The sequence below is a fragment of the Taudactylus pleione genome, unplaced genomic scaffold (genome assembly GCF_031769625.1).
Source record: "Taudactylus pleione unplaced genomic scaffold, aTauple2 ptg000573l, whole genome shotgun sequence".
Classification (NCBI taxonomy): Eukaryota; Metazoa; Chordata; class Amphibia; order Anura; family Myobatrachidae; genus Taudactylus; species Taudactylus pleione.
This window is the reverse complement of record NW_028284975.1, coordinates 2,976,565-2,989,785: the sequence shown is the minus strand read 5'-3', so window position 1 is coordinate 2,989,785 and position 13,221 is coordinate 2,976,565. Positions and strand designations below refer to the sequence as shown.

General features: G+C 38.6%; 1 protein-coding gene across 6 annotated transcripts in view; it reads left to right on the top strand.

Annotated features, from left to right (window-relative positions):
- Positions 1 to 13,221, top strand: part of PPP3CA (protein phosphatase 3 catalytic subunit alpha) — a 246,615-nt gene that overhangs the window by 112,858 nt on the left and 120,536 nt on the right. For all 6 annotated transcript variants that reach the window (XM_088453222.1, XM_088453221.1, XM_088453224.1 and 3 more), the window contains exon 2: positions 10,261 to 10,461. In XM_088453222.1, the coding sequence (XP_088309348.1) occupies positions 10,261 to 10,461 (201 nt within the window). The remainder of the gene's footprint in view (positions 1 to 10,260; positions 10,462 to 13,221) is intronic.

The following is a 13,221-nucleotide window of genomic DNA, read 5'->3' as shown; positions in this document are numbered from 1 at the left end:
GGCAACTTAAGTTTATTTTAATTTCACAGGGGGCGATTCAATTGTTGCCTGGGTGGCGATAATTAATGAACGCCCAGTTTTGCAATTGAATTGTTCTGGGCTCTCATTAATTATCGCCCTCTTCACGCCCTATGAGATCGGGTAAGCCGTGTAAAACGGCTAAACCAGTTTAAAGTCCTGGTTAGGGCACTCTAACCACGGGTTTCTCACACATTTTTGCTCGCACCCTCCTGAGGGTGCAAGCAGTAACGCTGGCACCAGCAGCTATCGTGCTCAGACGAAGCAACAATTGAATTACTCCGTCGGGCACCTTAAAAAAAATAGCTGGCAGCTAAACAAATGAATCATCCTCCGCAGTGTACTCTGATATGTACAGTATGTATTTTGGGAGAGGGGTGGTTTTATAGAGAAAATATGAATTAATGGCTTACATTGTGTAATATGTGCCTCAAAAATAGCTGACGGTGGTTAAGAAAGAAATCACAAGACTACATATATGTGAAATTGATTTGAGAGCCCTGAAAGGCTATTTTACTGTAGTACTATAGAAGTATTGGTACTTGTGGGAGTTGGGTATCTTCCAGGGCTGTTTTTCTAGTAGTTTTCTCATTTTCCAACACAACTTGCTAATTGACTTAAAAATAGTCTTCATCTGAAACTGTATTTCAAGCTGGAGTTCTTGCCCAGGAAATGCTCTGTAGGCGCATAGAGTATACAATGTTGTTGCTTTCTTCCTGTTGGCTATAAACAATACTACTTTTTTGTCTGACCATGACTTAAAATAAAACTCTGTTCCATGTTTATACACGTAAGTAGTCAGGGTTTGGCAGTATATCAGATAATGTACTAGTTGTTTTAGTTTATGTGCACTTACAGTACTTGAGCCTAACTATATTAAGCACCGAGGTGCATCGGTGTCATAATGGGCTCATTTAAGAATACAGAATCTTTGAACTGTAGTATTACCGGAGGTTTGAGCAACCTGTGGCTTTCCTTTGCTATTAGCTCCAGTATGCTTATACATCTGGCAGGGTATGCTGCAATTTGTAGTTCGACAGCACCTGCAGATCCACAGGTAGTCTATGTCTGTCTTAGAGGTATGAAAGTATGTGTGTGGTTTGGGGTTTATCGTAGCTCATGCATGTAAAAGAAAACACTAATGTATATGAGAAGAAGTCCTACTCATTCTATACAACGCTGCTTTATGTTGTTGCTTTATTAACTGATAATAGAAGCTCATGAAGTTCCTATGTAAATCAATTTTTAAGAAATATCAATGTAGCTGTATATAGAAATGTATATATGTATTTTGGGGCACACACATATAAGTAATGAATTATACAATATAACAAAAATTAATATTCTATATCCAATAAAGAGCAATGACACACAGAGAAATAATAAATGTATTAAAGTCGTTTTCAATCGCAATTATTGTACCAGTTTATTGCAAAGTATAAAGAGGTCTATCAGCAACGATTTTTTTTTTACATAAAAAATGTGGAAACTATAATTTCTGCATTTTTTTAAGTAAGTCCTCTATTCAGCAATGGTTTAATGGAGAAGATAATGCAATTAATTCCCATTGATCTCTACAGTACTTTAACGCTTTTTGCTATTCAGCAAAGCAAAAAGCGTTAAATTACTCTAAAAATATTTTCTTTATATACCGCCATATCAGAATGGCGTTGTATGAAGAAGATCCCTAAATATACCGAAAACTGCAGGGACAGAGGGACATTTTCCCATAATTCCTAGCAGGATCTTGAAACTCCGCCCAGTCTCCATCCCTGCTTTGCGGTGACAACCGAGTGGAAGTCCAACTCCAGCCTGTCTGCCTAAATTGATTGAAATGTGTACACAGGCTTTATATCAGTCTGTATACATTACTATTTATGTGCTTTTATATTTAAAATTTGTATATACATTTTAAATATAAAAGCACATAAATATAAATGTATACAGACTAATATAAAGCCTGTGTACACATTTCAATCAATTTGGACAGTTTCGACAGGCTCTAGTTGGACTTACCCTTGGCAGTCCCCGCAAAGCAGGGACGGAGACTATTCGCAAGCGCATGGCTGAGCATGCACAGAAGAAAAAACAATGCCTTCTGTAACATCGTTGGAACTGCGGGTTAACACAACCAATAGCATCCATAAAATGTAATAACTGATAAAAAATTGTGATGATGTTGCTTGATAATATTAGGGGCAACATCGTCACTGTTGCTGAATAGACCCCCAAGTACAGTAAGTGGTCGTCTTGATACATATAGAGGATACTTAATTCCAAAACTGAATTATAATTGGCAGAATATATTAATCTTTTGAAATATGGTTTTCACGGTTCCCAAACATATATAAAAATCATATACATATATATATATATATATATATATATATGTATATATTATGCTGACCCTGAGTCTGTAAATTATCTAGTAATACAACATTGAGAATTCTCCAGTATTCCTTAATATCTGAGAAATTTCCGACACTTGTAAATTGTCTTCTTTTATTTATACAAAATAGGGCTCGATTCAATTCAACATGAATTGAATAGCACCGGGTGGGAACTCCCAGAGCTATTCTATTTAGCACGCTGTTTTGTCGGAGAATGCCGGTTCTCACTTCCCTTGCACCTTAAACATGGTGTTTAGTTGCGAGAACCGGCATTCTCTGACTAAACTGCCCGGCGTGATGCTGTTTACGCAGCGCTAAGGGCAGTAAACAGCACCGCGCCTGTAGTTTTGTCGGCTTTCTGCTCGCACCCCAGGAGGGATGCGAGAAGTAATCCTTAGTCGAGCTTAATAGCGCGCTGAATTGAATAGCTCCTGGAGCTTGAATTGAATTGAGCCCATAGATTGTTTTCTCATAGTACTAGGGTACATGGTGTGACTTGTGACTCTGATGGTAATGAATATACGCCTCAATTGGGGACCACACTGTAGTGTTAACCTTTATTAGTTTTAGAAATAAACACTTATTGAACACAATGTTGGAGGATTTATTCTAAATAATTATTGCAGAGAGGCTTATAAGGGAGAGCAACAAGTGATTTCACAATAACACATCATATGACAAGTTCTTGTTAGAATGTATAAATGTATAGATATTTCAAATATAAGCACTGCAGTAATGTGGAAATCTCCTCCTGACACAAAAGCCAATTTTATGCAAATTGTCACCAATTTGATCAATCACCAGAAAGGCAACATCATTAACAGAGAGAAAACAAGGTATTAAAATAGTATAATTGGGATGCAATAATATAAAATTTTAATAACCATGCTTTCATTTATAAGTAGTTTAGCCTAAATATATCCAAGATATTTGACAATGCTGCATGTAAGTGCTGGTAATTTATTAAGTGTATAATACCATTAATGCAGCCCAAAACATCTTATGGTTAATCAAATGTTCAAATGCAGGGTTGATCCTTCATGTGAACAATATATACCAGAGGTCTGGATTATGAAAAGAAAGTGCATTGAAAAATTACTAGGATTATAAGTGTTTTATGATGAGGACATCCGGCTGATCCTGCACCGCTTCTAGCGGTGAGTATCTAGTGTTCATTCTAGCACCCTGCACCTGTCACAACTTGTGCAATTCCTCTTTCCTGCCTGTGGTATCGCTCTCTTCTCTGGTGCTTCTAGCACACTTTGGTCTGTATTTCAGCAGTTTGTTGCATTAACAGTTTGCTAGAAGCACCAGAACAGAAAGTGACACCCCAGGTGGAAAATAGGAACTGCACAGGTTGTGACAGATGCAGGGTGCTAGAATGAAAACTGGTATCCCTAACTCTTGCAGCCTAACACTCCCCTAGTGCCTAACCCTAACCATCCCCTCCCGTAGCCTAAAACGAATCCCCTGCTGCAACAAACTAGCCCTTACCCAGAATGTCGGCATTTCACACGTCGACCATCTCAACATTTTGCAGATATGGACATTTCAACCAGGGTTGCATAAAAATCAGATTTTTTTTATTAAATTTTTTTTTATTTATTTTGATTTAAATCAGATTTTTTGGGTTTAAATAGGATTTTTTTATACACTTTGTTTTTAAAGTAAACTGTTTAATTTTAGATTTTGAAACCTTGTTTTAGTAATAAATGAACAATTTTTTAAGTGAGAACAGTAACAAAATGAACACGGTAATATAATATACACACACTAAACAGTTGCATCAAGAAGTACAATTAGGCTCTCAATTTCACTCAGTTGTTTGAGTCTGAGTCAAACATGTACATGTCTTTATCCACGTCCTCACGTTTGTCCTCAACAGAAAAGGCTCAGTAGCATGTAACAAGCTTAGCTGTTTTTTCATTTCCCAATCTGTTGCTCGTTTTACGTTGAAACATTCCTTTCAATACCTGCACTTGATGAAACTGCGGTGAACATCTGCTTCAGAAGATTTACTACAGAAGTGTCTAACTGATGTTGAGCTGCGTAGGACATACACCAGGCTAGAGGAGATACTTGGCGTCCACTTCAAGCATGTATGGTGCAAATGGTTTCATGGATGCACAAAAGTTGATGATGATCGGCATAATTTGACGATTATTGGCATGAGCAAACCCTATAGCAGTCTCAATTTCAGCAGGACTAAGCTTTTTTCCCCTGTACCTAGGGTCAAGTAGATTAGCCAGCAAGTGGGCATCTGAGTGCAGTTTTAGCTCTTGCCTTTGCCATCTTTTCTACATTGCTGTGGTGTCCAATCTCTTCAAGATCATCTAACAGCTTCTTCCACACTTGTACGACCTCACTGATTGTGCAGTTGCGTTTTTGTGCACGATCCAGAGCTACAGCTACATCATTTGATTTAAATAGTTTGATTTAAATTGTGCAACCCAGATTATTTAAATCATGATTTAATCATTTGATTTAAATCGTTAGTGTTGAAATCAGGGTTGCACGATTTAAATCGGTCGACATTGTGGTTTCAATGTTAGGATTGTCGACATTATGACTGCATCTTGAAGAGGACTAGTGCAGAAGTTGCCCATAACAACCAGTCAGCTTCCACCTATTATTTTATAGACTCTACTTGATAAATTATAGCTACAGTACAACCTTATTGATTGATTGCTATGGACAACTTTTCCACTCAACCTCTTTTCCACTCTTACCTTGTCACCATAGCATTTAACATTATTATATTAAGGGGTCTATTTACTAAGCAGTGTTAGGAGACAGAGTGAAAAGTGATAAGGTGCCAACCAATCATATCCCAACTGTCATTTTTCAAACACAGCCTTTGAGATGACAGTTGGGAGCTGATTGGCTGGCACCTTATCACTTTCTTATCACTTTTCACTCTGTCTCCTAACACTGCTTAGTAAATAGATCCCTTAGAGATAATATACATAATAATAGGGAGCACACTGATTAAATCTCCTATGGAGGTCAAATTGCATTCTATTTGCCTGTTTAATATTCTAATTGTCTTTTCAACTTCTTGGCTAATTCAGAGATTGCCAAATTCCATCATTACAGGCTAGGTTTTAAGGGTATCCATGCTTGAGCCCAGACGGTTAATTCAAATTGTCTGATATACCAATTAAGCAACCTGTGCTTAAGCATGGATATACTTAAAACCTGGACTGTAATGGCAGAGTTTGTGAAACTCTGGGCTAATCAAAACACTTACATTGATTTGCATCATAAGGGAATTAATTAAAATTAAAATTGTTAATTTTTTTTCAAATACAATAGTACATTACGTTCTGTAGTTATATTTAATTTTAAACTATTAGTTAGATCGATATTTTTGTTGCCAGAAGAATATTTCACATTCTGTATGGTACATGTAGTACCAGTGTATGTTTTCTATTACTTTCTATGGGCTGTTAAATTAATCTACCCTAGTTTCACCTAGATAAACATTGTTTAAATAAAATCTGTTTACTGGAAACTAGTTGATAAATCTTGAATCAAGATAAAGATATATTGATAATATTGCTATTGGCAAGACATCTAAGGCACCAAAGTGTGCACAAATTGTATTTCATTTTATTCAGCTAATGTGTGTACTTTGTGGTTTTGTTGCCATATGGGTAAATAGATCATGGTGAATATAATTTGTTAGTTAAATAAATATCTTGGTCTAGTAACTGATTTGTTGTTCACTACCATTCTTGTACCTTTCAGAGGATGTCAGATTAGAGAAATTACTAATTAAAGGTGAAATGATCTTTGACAGTCCAATTAAAGCTAAGGTCACTTTTAAGCTGGGGTTTTATGTTGATATGACATCAACAAATACATCTCAATAGTGTGCAGGCAGGCATTTGAAGTGAGATTTAGGAGGATTAGGTTGTTTTACTGGACCGTGATGCCTCCTGACGTTGATACAGCTTCCAAGATTATTGTTGTTCTCTGCTCAAAAAATGTGGAACCTTACTGCAAGGATATACATCCAAGCACATATCCTCAAATAATTTTGTTAGGTTGTTTAATTATTGAAATGAGTCTATAGAGCTTAAATAGATTTAACTAGGTAGTTCAGACATCTGATGCTGAGCCATAATTTGCCATGATGTTTAGCCATCTCTTAGCGTTTTCAGTTCTTTTGTTGAGTTGCAAGTGAATTTCGGTAAGGGTGTAATATTACAAAGTGCTGGTTGCTGGTACACTATATACAGTATATCTACAAAGAAACAACTTATTTACTCTCAACCACCGGTGTGTAATAGTCACGCATCCACTATACAATTTGTATAGTGGGCATCCACTATACAATTTTCTGTCAGATATCTGTCCATCTGGCTGGTTAGAATGAAAACCTGGTAATGTATGGGAGCAAATGACAGTCGCTCATATGGTTTTAAACACTGCAAAAAGGACAAAAGAAATTGTTCAAATTTGTTAAATTTGTGTGTTTTAAATACTTTGTCTGAACCACCATTTTTGGCTATTTTCCAGTGTTTGTGAGCAAATGAACGACTGTCATTTGCTCCCATACATTACCAGGATTTAATTCCAACCAGCCAGATTGGACCGATATCTGACAGAAAATTGTATAGTGGATGCCCAGCTTCACATGTGTCATGTGCCTCCTAAGAGGGATGCAGTCACCATGTCCACATTCAAAATGTTGTCAACCACAATGTCGACAGTTATTGTTGTCTTTTGCTTCGCTGGAGCCGCTACCAGGCAAGTGAAGCTACTGCACATCCAGGACACACAGTTTTGTTGACATTCCAATCATGCCAACATTTCATGTCGACATGGTAAGCAGCATTTCATCATTACGACCATGTCAGGATTATGAATGGTGACAAAACGTACCTAACTCTCTGAAGACTTGAGTAACTTCCCCTCTTTTGGTACTAGCCTTTCTGATAACAGAGGAGGATATATATTATAGTGGCATGGAACATGCCACTGTAGCTCTTTCTCCTTTGCCTCTTTACCTCCGGCAATCCCTGCTAAACCCCACAGGGCATCAGGCTAATACTGATGCACAGTTTCTCGCCTCCTGGCCGGCTCCACTAGGCATGCGCAAAATCTCCCAAGCATCACATGATCTCCTGTGCACAGCCCGGAACCCAGCAGCCAGGGACAGTGCTGTGGTGTAGCAACAGCTGCAGATGTTGGAACAGTCAGTTCCGTTCATACACTGGCGGACACATCGACGGGCTATCTGACGGGGGCGCATAGCGCTCCTGTTATTAAACACATAACCCCACATTAATTCATGGGGGAGAAGCAGTATCAGCGCATATAACATGCGTGGATACCACTAAACCCCATAATGCCCCCACAGTGGGTGTAGACAGCACTTGCAGCCTATGTAGCAGGTTATTTCATGCTTGGTTGGTTGGTGAGATCCTCTTGCCATATTAACTTTCCAACCATATGTCACCTTACTGTTTTGTTACCATAATCACAAGGGTAAGGTGCATCCAGCTTTGTTGGTTTAAGAGCCAATTATTAGGCACCTAAAAATATTATTTTGGTTACATATATATGTAATCCATTACTGTAAATAGTATAGGGTTTGGGGAAACTGCTTTCAAACAAGGAGTGTATGAGTAGGTGATATATATATATATATATATCTGCAGCGGTCTGGCACTCCTCACTCCTTTTTTCAACAGACCTCCGTGCCTTCCTTAGAACGTAGTTACAATAGCAGAAAGAGGCGGCACTGGAGGAATTTACTTTTCATGTATTTAATCGACACCAACATTTCAGGGTATCAGCCCTTTTATCAAGGCTTTGTATGACCTTGATAAAAGGGCTGATGCCCTGAAACGTTGGTGACGATTAAATACATGAAAAGTAAATTCCTCCAGTGCCGCCTCTTTCTGCTAATATATATATATATATATATATATATATATGCATACATACATACATGCATACTGTACATACATACAGGGAGAGCTAATAGCTTGTCTCTGAGTGACAGTTGTATGTACTACTTTAATGGAACTTCGTGCCCTTATTACCCTTACCTGCTACAGTTTAACTCAGTGTTATGTGTTTTAGTTATGGACCCCTGTGTTTTGGGGACTTACATGCAATCAAAAACACGCGAGATCCGGTTTTTAGATCCGAGATCCATCGTGCTGGGAAAACCCGAGCCAGGACTCTGTTCTTCTAGGAACCCCAAAAGTGATCTGAGTCGGGATTTAGTTTTCAGCCACCTAACTGCACATCTTTAGTTTTAGTTTCCCTTGATGTCTTAATCATTGAAATGCTGTGTTCAAATAATTTGTGTAAGTTAATGCAATTTTGAGTAGCTACTGAGGCCTGTCGTGTATAAATGGTGTTTTCAACACCTCTGCTACATTGTTCAAATTATAGGCAGTGCAAGGATGTTTTTTTCTATTAATATCTCAACTAATTCAGCAAAATATTTAGAATATCCAGTTGTGATTTGCAAATTGCATGATGCTGCATATTTCTTACAATAGTGAAAACTGGGGCATTTTTGCCTATTTCTGCTGCCTACCATTCAGGAGATCCAGAAGGTTAGGTACGATGCAAATCCAAGTGGGAAGGCGATGAGATTCATATGATTGTGGCACTGCCATTTGTGTAATTACGATGGCACAATTAACTGCACTTTGTTTTATCAACCCCTGGGATCCGGGAGGCTGGTCTACTCTCCTGGGTATTCTGGGAAAGTATGTGTTTGAGGAATGCAACATAACTTCAGTCCAACAATTCGCACCATAACACACTCTGACTTGCAGTAAAAATACAAAGTTACCATTTCAAAAAATTAAACCAAAACAATGCCTTACATTTTATTTGACCCTGCTGCTTATGATGCATTAAAACAGACCGCAAAATAAATTAGTATTTTTGGGGGGATATAAATTATTGGCTCTCTAGAAATTCTGGAACCGGCCCAGATTCTAGATTGGACCATTTTCAGTGTTGATCAGTGACAATTACAAGATTATAATACAGGTTGAGTCTCCCATATCCAAATATTCCGAAATACGGAATATTCCGAAGTACGGAATATTTTTAGTATGACTGAGAATGTGAAACCTTTGCTTTCTGATGGTTCAAAGTACACAAACTTGTTTTAAAGCACAATTTCATTAAAATACAGTATACAATAACCTTCAGGCTGTGTGTATAAGGTGTTTATGAAACATAAATGAATTTCATGTATGTACACAAACTTTTTTTGATGCTCAAAATTATAAAAATATTGTATAAAATGAGCTGCAGGCTGTGTGTATAAGGTGTATATAGAACATAAATGCATTCTGTGTTTAGTTTTGGGTCCTATACCCAAGATACTTCATTATAGTATGCAAATATTCCAAAATACGGAATAATCCGATATCCAAAATACCCCTTGTCCCAAGCATTTTGGATATGGGAGACTCAACCTGTATTCAATTATAATATTCAACTCCAGAATTCTGAGAATAGGATGAAGACCAACTAAAAATGAATTCTGTGTATACCCTGGCCATTGTTTTTGGAAACGAGCCAACAGGGGCATTACCTTGCCATGATATGTCAACTGCTTTTTTTATGCCACTAGTTTTGGTCAGGTAGAAACCTGAATATTGATTTGTCACACAGTGCTTCCTCCTGAGTATTTATACAGCCTGCAAATGACTGTCAGACACAGGCCCACTTGATTTGCAGGAATGGGGGGATTGCATCTGGTGTGCTGTATATATAAATGTATATATCTTAGAATTCTGATATTCACAATGTGCATATTGCTGAGATCAATTTTTAAGAACAATTGTTTTTCCTTTTTATTTTCTAGCTGTACCATTTCCTCCGAATCATAGGCTTACAGCAAAAGAAGTGTTTGACAATGATGGCAAACCTCGTGTGGACGTTTTAAAAGCTCACCTAATGAAAGAAGGAAGACTTGAAGAAAGTGTTGCTCTTCGAATTATAACTGAGGGAGCTTCCATTCTTCGCTTGGAAAAAAACCTACTGGACATAGATGCTCCAGTCACAGGTTTGTAAACAAGGAAAAATGTATTTATGTATTCCATCTCTCTCTTTCTCTCTCTCTCTCTCTCTTTCTCTTTCTCTCTCTCTCTCTCTCTCTCTCTCTCTCTCTCTCTCCCTCTCCCTCTCCCTCTCCTATATCTATCTATCTATCTATCTATCTATCTATCTATCTATCTATCTATCTATCTATCTATCTATCTATGCATTTCAGCGATATTGTAAAAGCCTCACCTATAAGCGCGCTGTAAAGTGGGCATGTACTGCTACATCTGAGAAAAGTGTCATAAAATTGATTTAAATGCAAATGTAAATGAGCCCCAAAGCAGTTAGCAAGCTCTACTTGTTGATGAAAACTGATACTTTTCAGAAAATGCATGCAGCAATAGGGATCATTGTGCCATATAACCAGTGCATGGAAATTATACTAATGACCCAATTTGAATGTATATATCTATATGTTTTTTTCTTAATATAATAGCTTCATAATGGGGGTAAAAGTGCAGTCAGGAATATTCCTGGAGTCGTCAGGGAGAGTACTACCATTTCAGGGAGTCTTCCTGATAATCAGGGAGAGTTGGCAAGTATGCCACTGGGGTGCATGAGAAGATGTGATCACAAAAACATGAATTAAAAAAATTATGAAATAAGGCCTTAATCCACCACACTCACCATTCCTAGATCTTGGGTGCATGTGGTATGTGACCCCAATGTTTAAATAAAAATCACAAACCCCCCCGCTCACCATAATAAAGTATTTGGATTAGTACATATTTTGATCAAAACATTTAAGCTTGCAGCGAGGGATCACATGCCGGGCTGTTACTGCTGCCATAACTGTGCCTACAATTGCAATGGTGGCCATTAGTGGAAGTGTTCTGGAATGTGTCTGGAGACTGGCACATGTGCATTGGAGTCCGGTTAGGGCATTCAGCTCTATTTTGAGCTCAATAGTGCTGACTAAGGCCCTCATTCAGAGCCGTACGCTCTGAGCAGAGCGCACGCTCTGCATGAGGGCCGGGCTCCATTTTCATGGAGCGTCCTCCTGGACGCTCGTATAGCTGTGGGTCACCACCCACAGGCTATACGAGCGTGCATTTTGATGGCCGCGATGGTCGTGACCATCGCGACCATCGAAATTGCGAGCCGGAGCCTGCGGTTGAGGTTTTCAACCGCAAGCTCCGGAGTGATTTTGGCTCTATCAGAGCCAAAATCACTCCCACTGACATCACTAGTGATGTCAGTGGGCCGGCTTCTGACAGGAGGCGTTCCCGTGGGAACGCCCCCGTCAGGGAGGCACGCCCCCCGCCACGCCCACCAAAGGGGGCGTGCTGTCAATCAACATTGACAGCACGCCCCCTTTGATCGGACACAACGAGCGAAGGAAAGTCCTTCGCTCGTCGTGTCTGGCGCATGCGCACGACGGAGCTCCCTCCGTCGTGCGCATGCTCAGTGCAGACCATCGACCCACTTGCGAGCGGACAGCCGCTCGCGAGTGGGTCTGAATCAGGCCCTAAGACTTTTGCGCATAATCAGAATAGCAGAGTGTTGGGGCCTTTGGATCATTAAGGAGCTTTAATTGTCACACTTTCTCCATAGAAATAGAAATTGTTATGGGACATGGTGATTACTAGCTTTGCCCTTAATCACATGAGATTAGTGTTTCAGGATCTTCAGACCATAGAACAACCTGCACCAACAGCAAATTTAAACAGTCGCTAAGAATTATAGACAATAAACAATGACAAAGATCTACCGTATGCTGCTTTTAAATGCGATTCTTATGTGTTAATATTTGTTTATTGCAATCTATTATTTTACTTAGGTTGTACTGTTCTTTGCTGTTTGTTAGGCATCAGAACGTAAACTTTTTATTTTTTTTATTTTTTGTTTGCTCATTTGAACTAAAACTGTAAATCTGTAGTGTGTGTCAGTATGTCACCTTCACCAATCCTTGGGTGCTGTGTTTTTGTTTTTTAATTAATCCGAATAAAGAGATTTTGGTCAGTTGGACCCTTGTGCCTAAAATGAAATAATGAAATAATGCACATTTTGAAACCTGCACATCTTTCTTCATGCTTCTTATTATTGGACAGCAGGGCTCCTACAGTGCTTGTAAAGGCCCCCATACATCAGCAATTGATTGCAGCAATTCGGCAATTTGCAATCGATTGTGTATAAAAATCTTTCCCTTTTTCAATCGATTGTGGCAATTCTGCAATCTGCAGTTGATTGAAAAAGGGAAAGATTTTTATACACAATCGATTGCAAATTGCAGAATTGCCGCAATTAATTGCTGCTGTATGTGGGCCTTAAGAGGAGGCTCCTAGGGATCGTGTCTGTGTGCATGACATTAACCTCTGCTCTAGGAATAATTATTTCCTCTTTTTTTTTTTTCATCTGATTTTCTGAACTTTCTGGTCACAGTAACTCTGTATAAAAAAAAATGTCACATGTATAACAACTAGGGAGTGAAACTATTACTAGGATATCTCTGAATGTGTAATGTTTAATCAGTAGCTGTTTCATTCATTTTAACATTATCCTGTATAAATATGGCACATCTGCCATAAGTCAGTTTTTTAAGCCCCTCTGAGCTTTAATTTTCCTTGGCTGTCTTTTCCACACACCACTAACTGTCTGGACCAATTTCATACAGTTAGTCGTTTGCGCTGGAACCCGAGTCATGTGTTTATAATCCTTCACTAAGCTCATTACAGAGAGTAGTGTTCTGTATTACCAGCTTCAAATATGTGTTAATTATGTG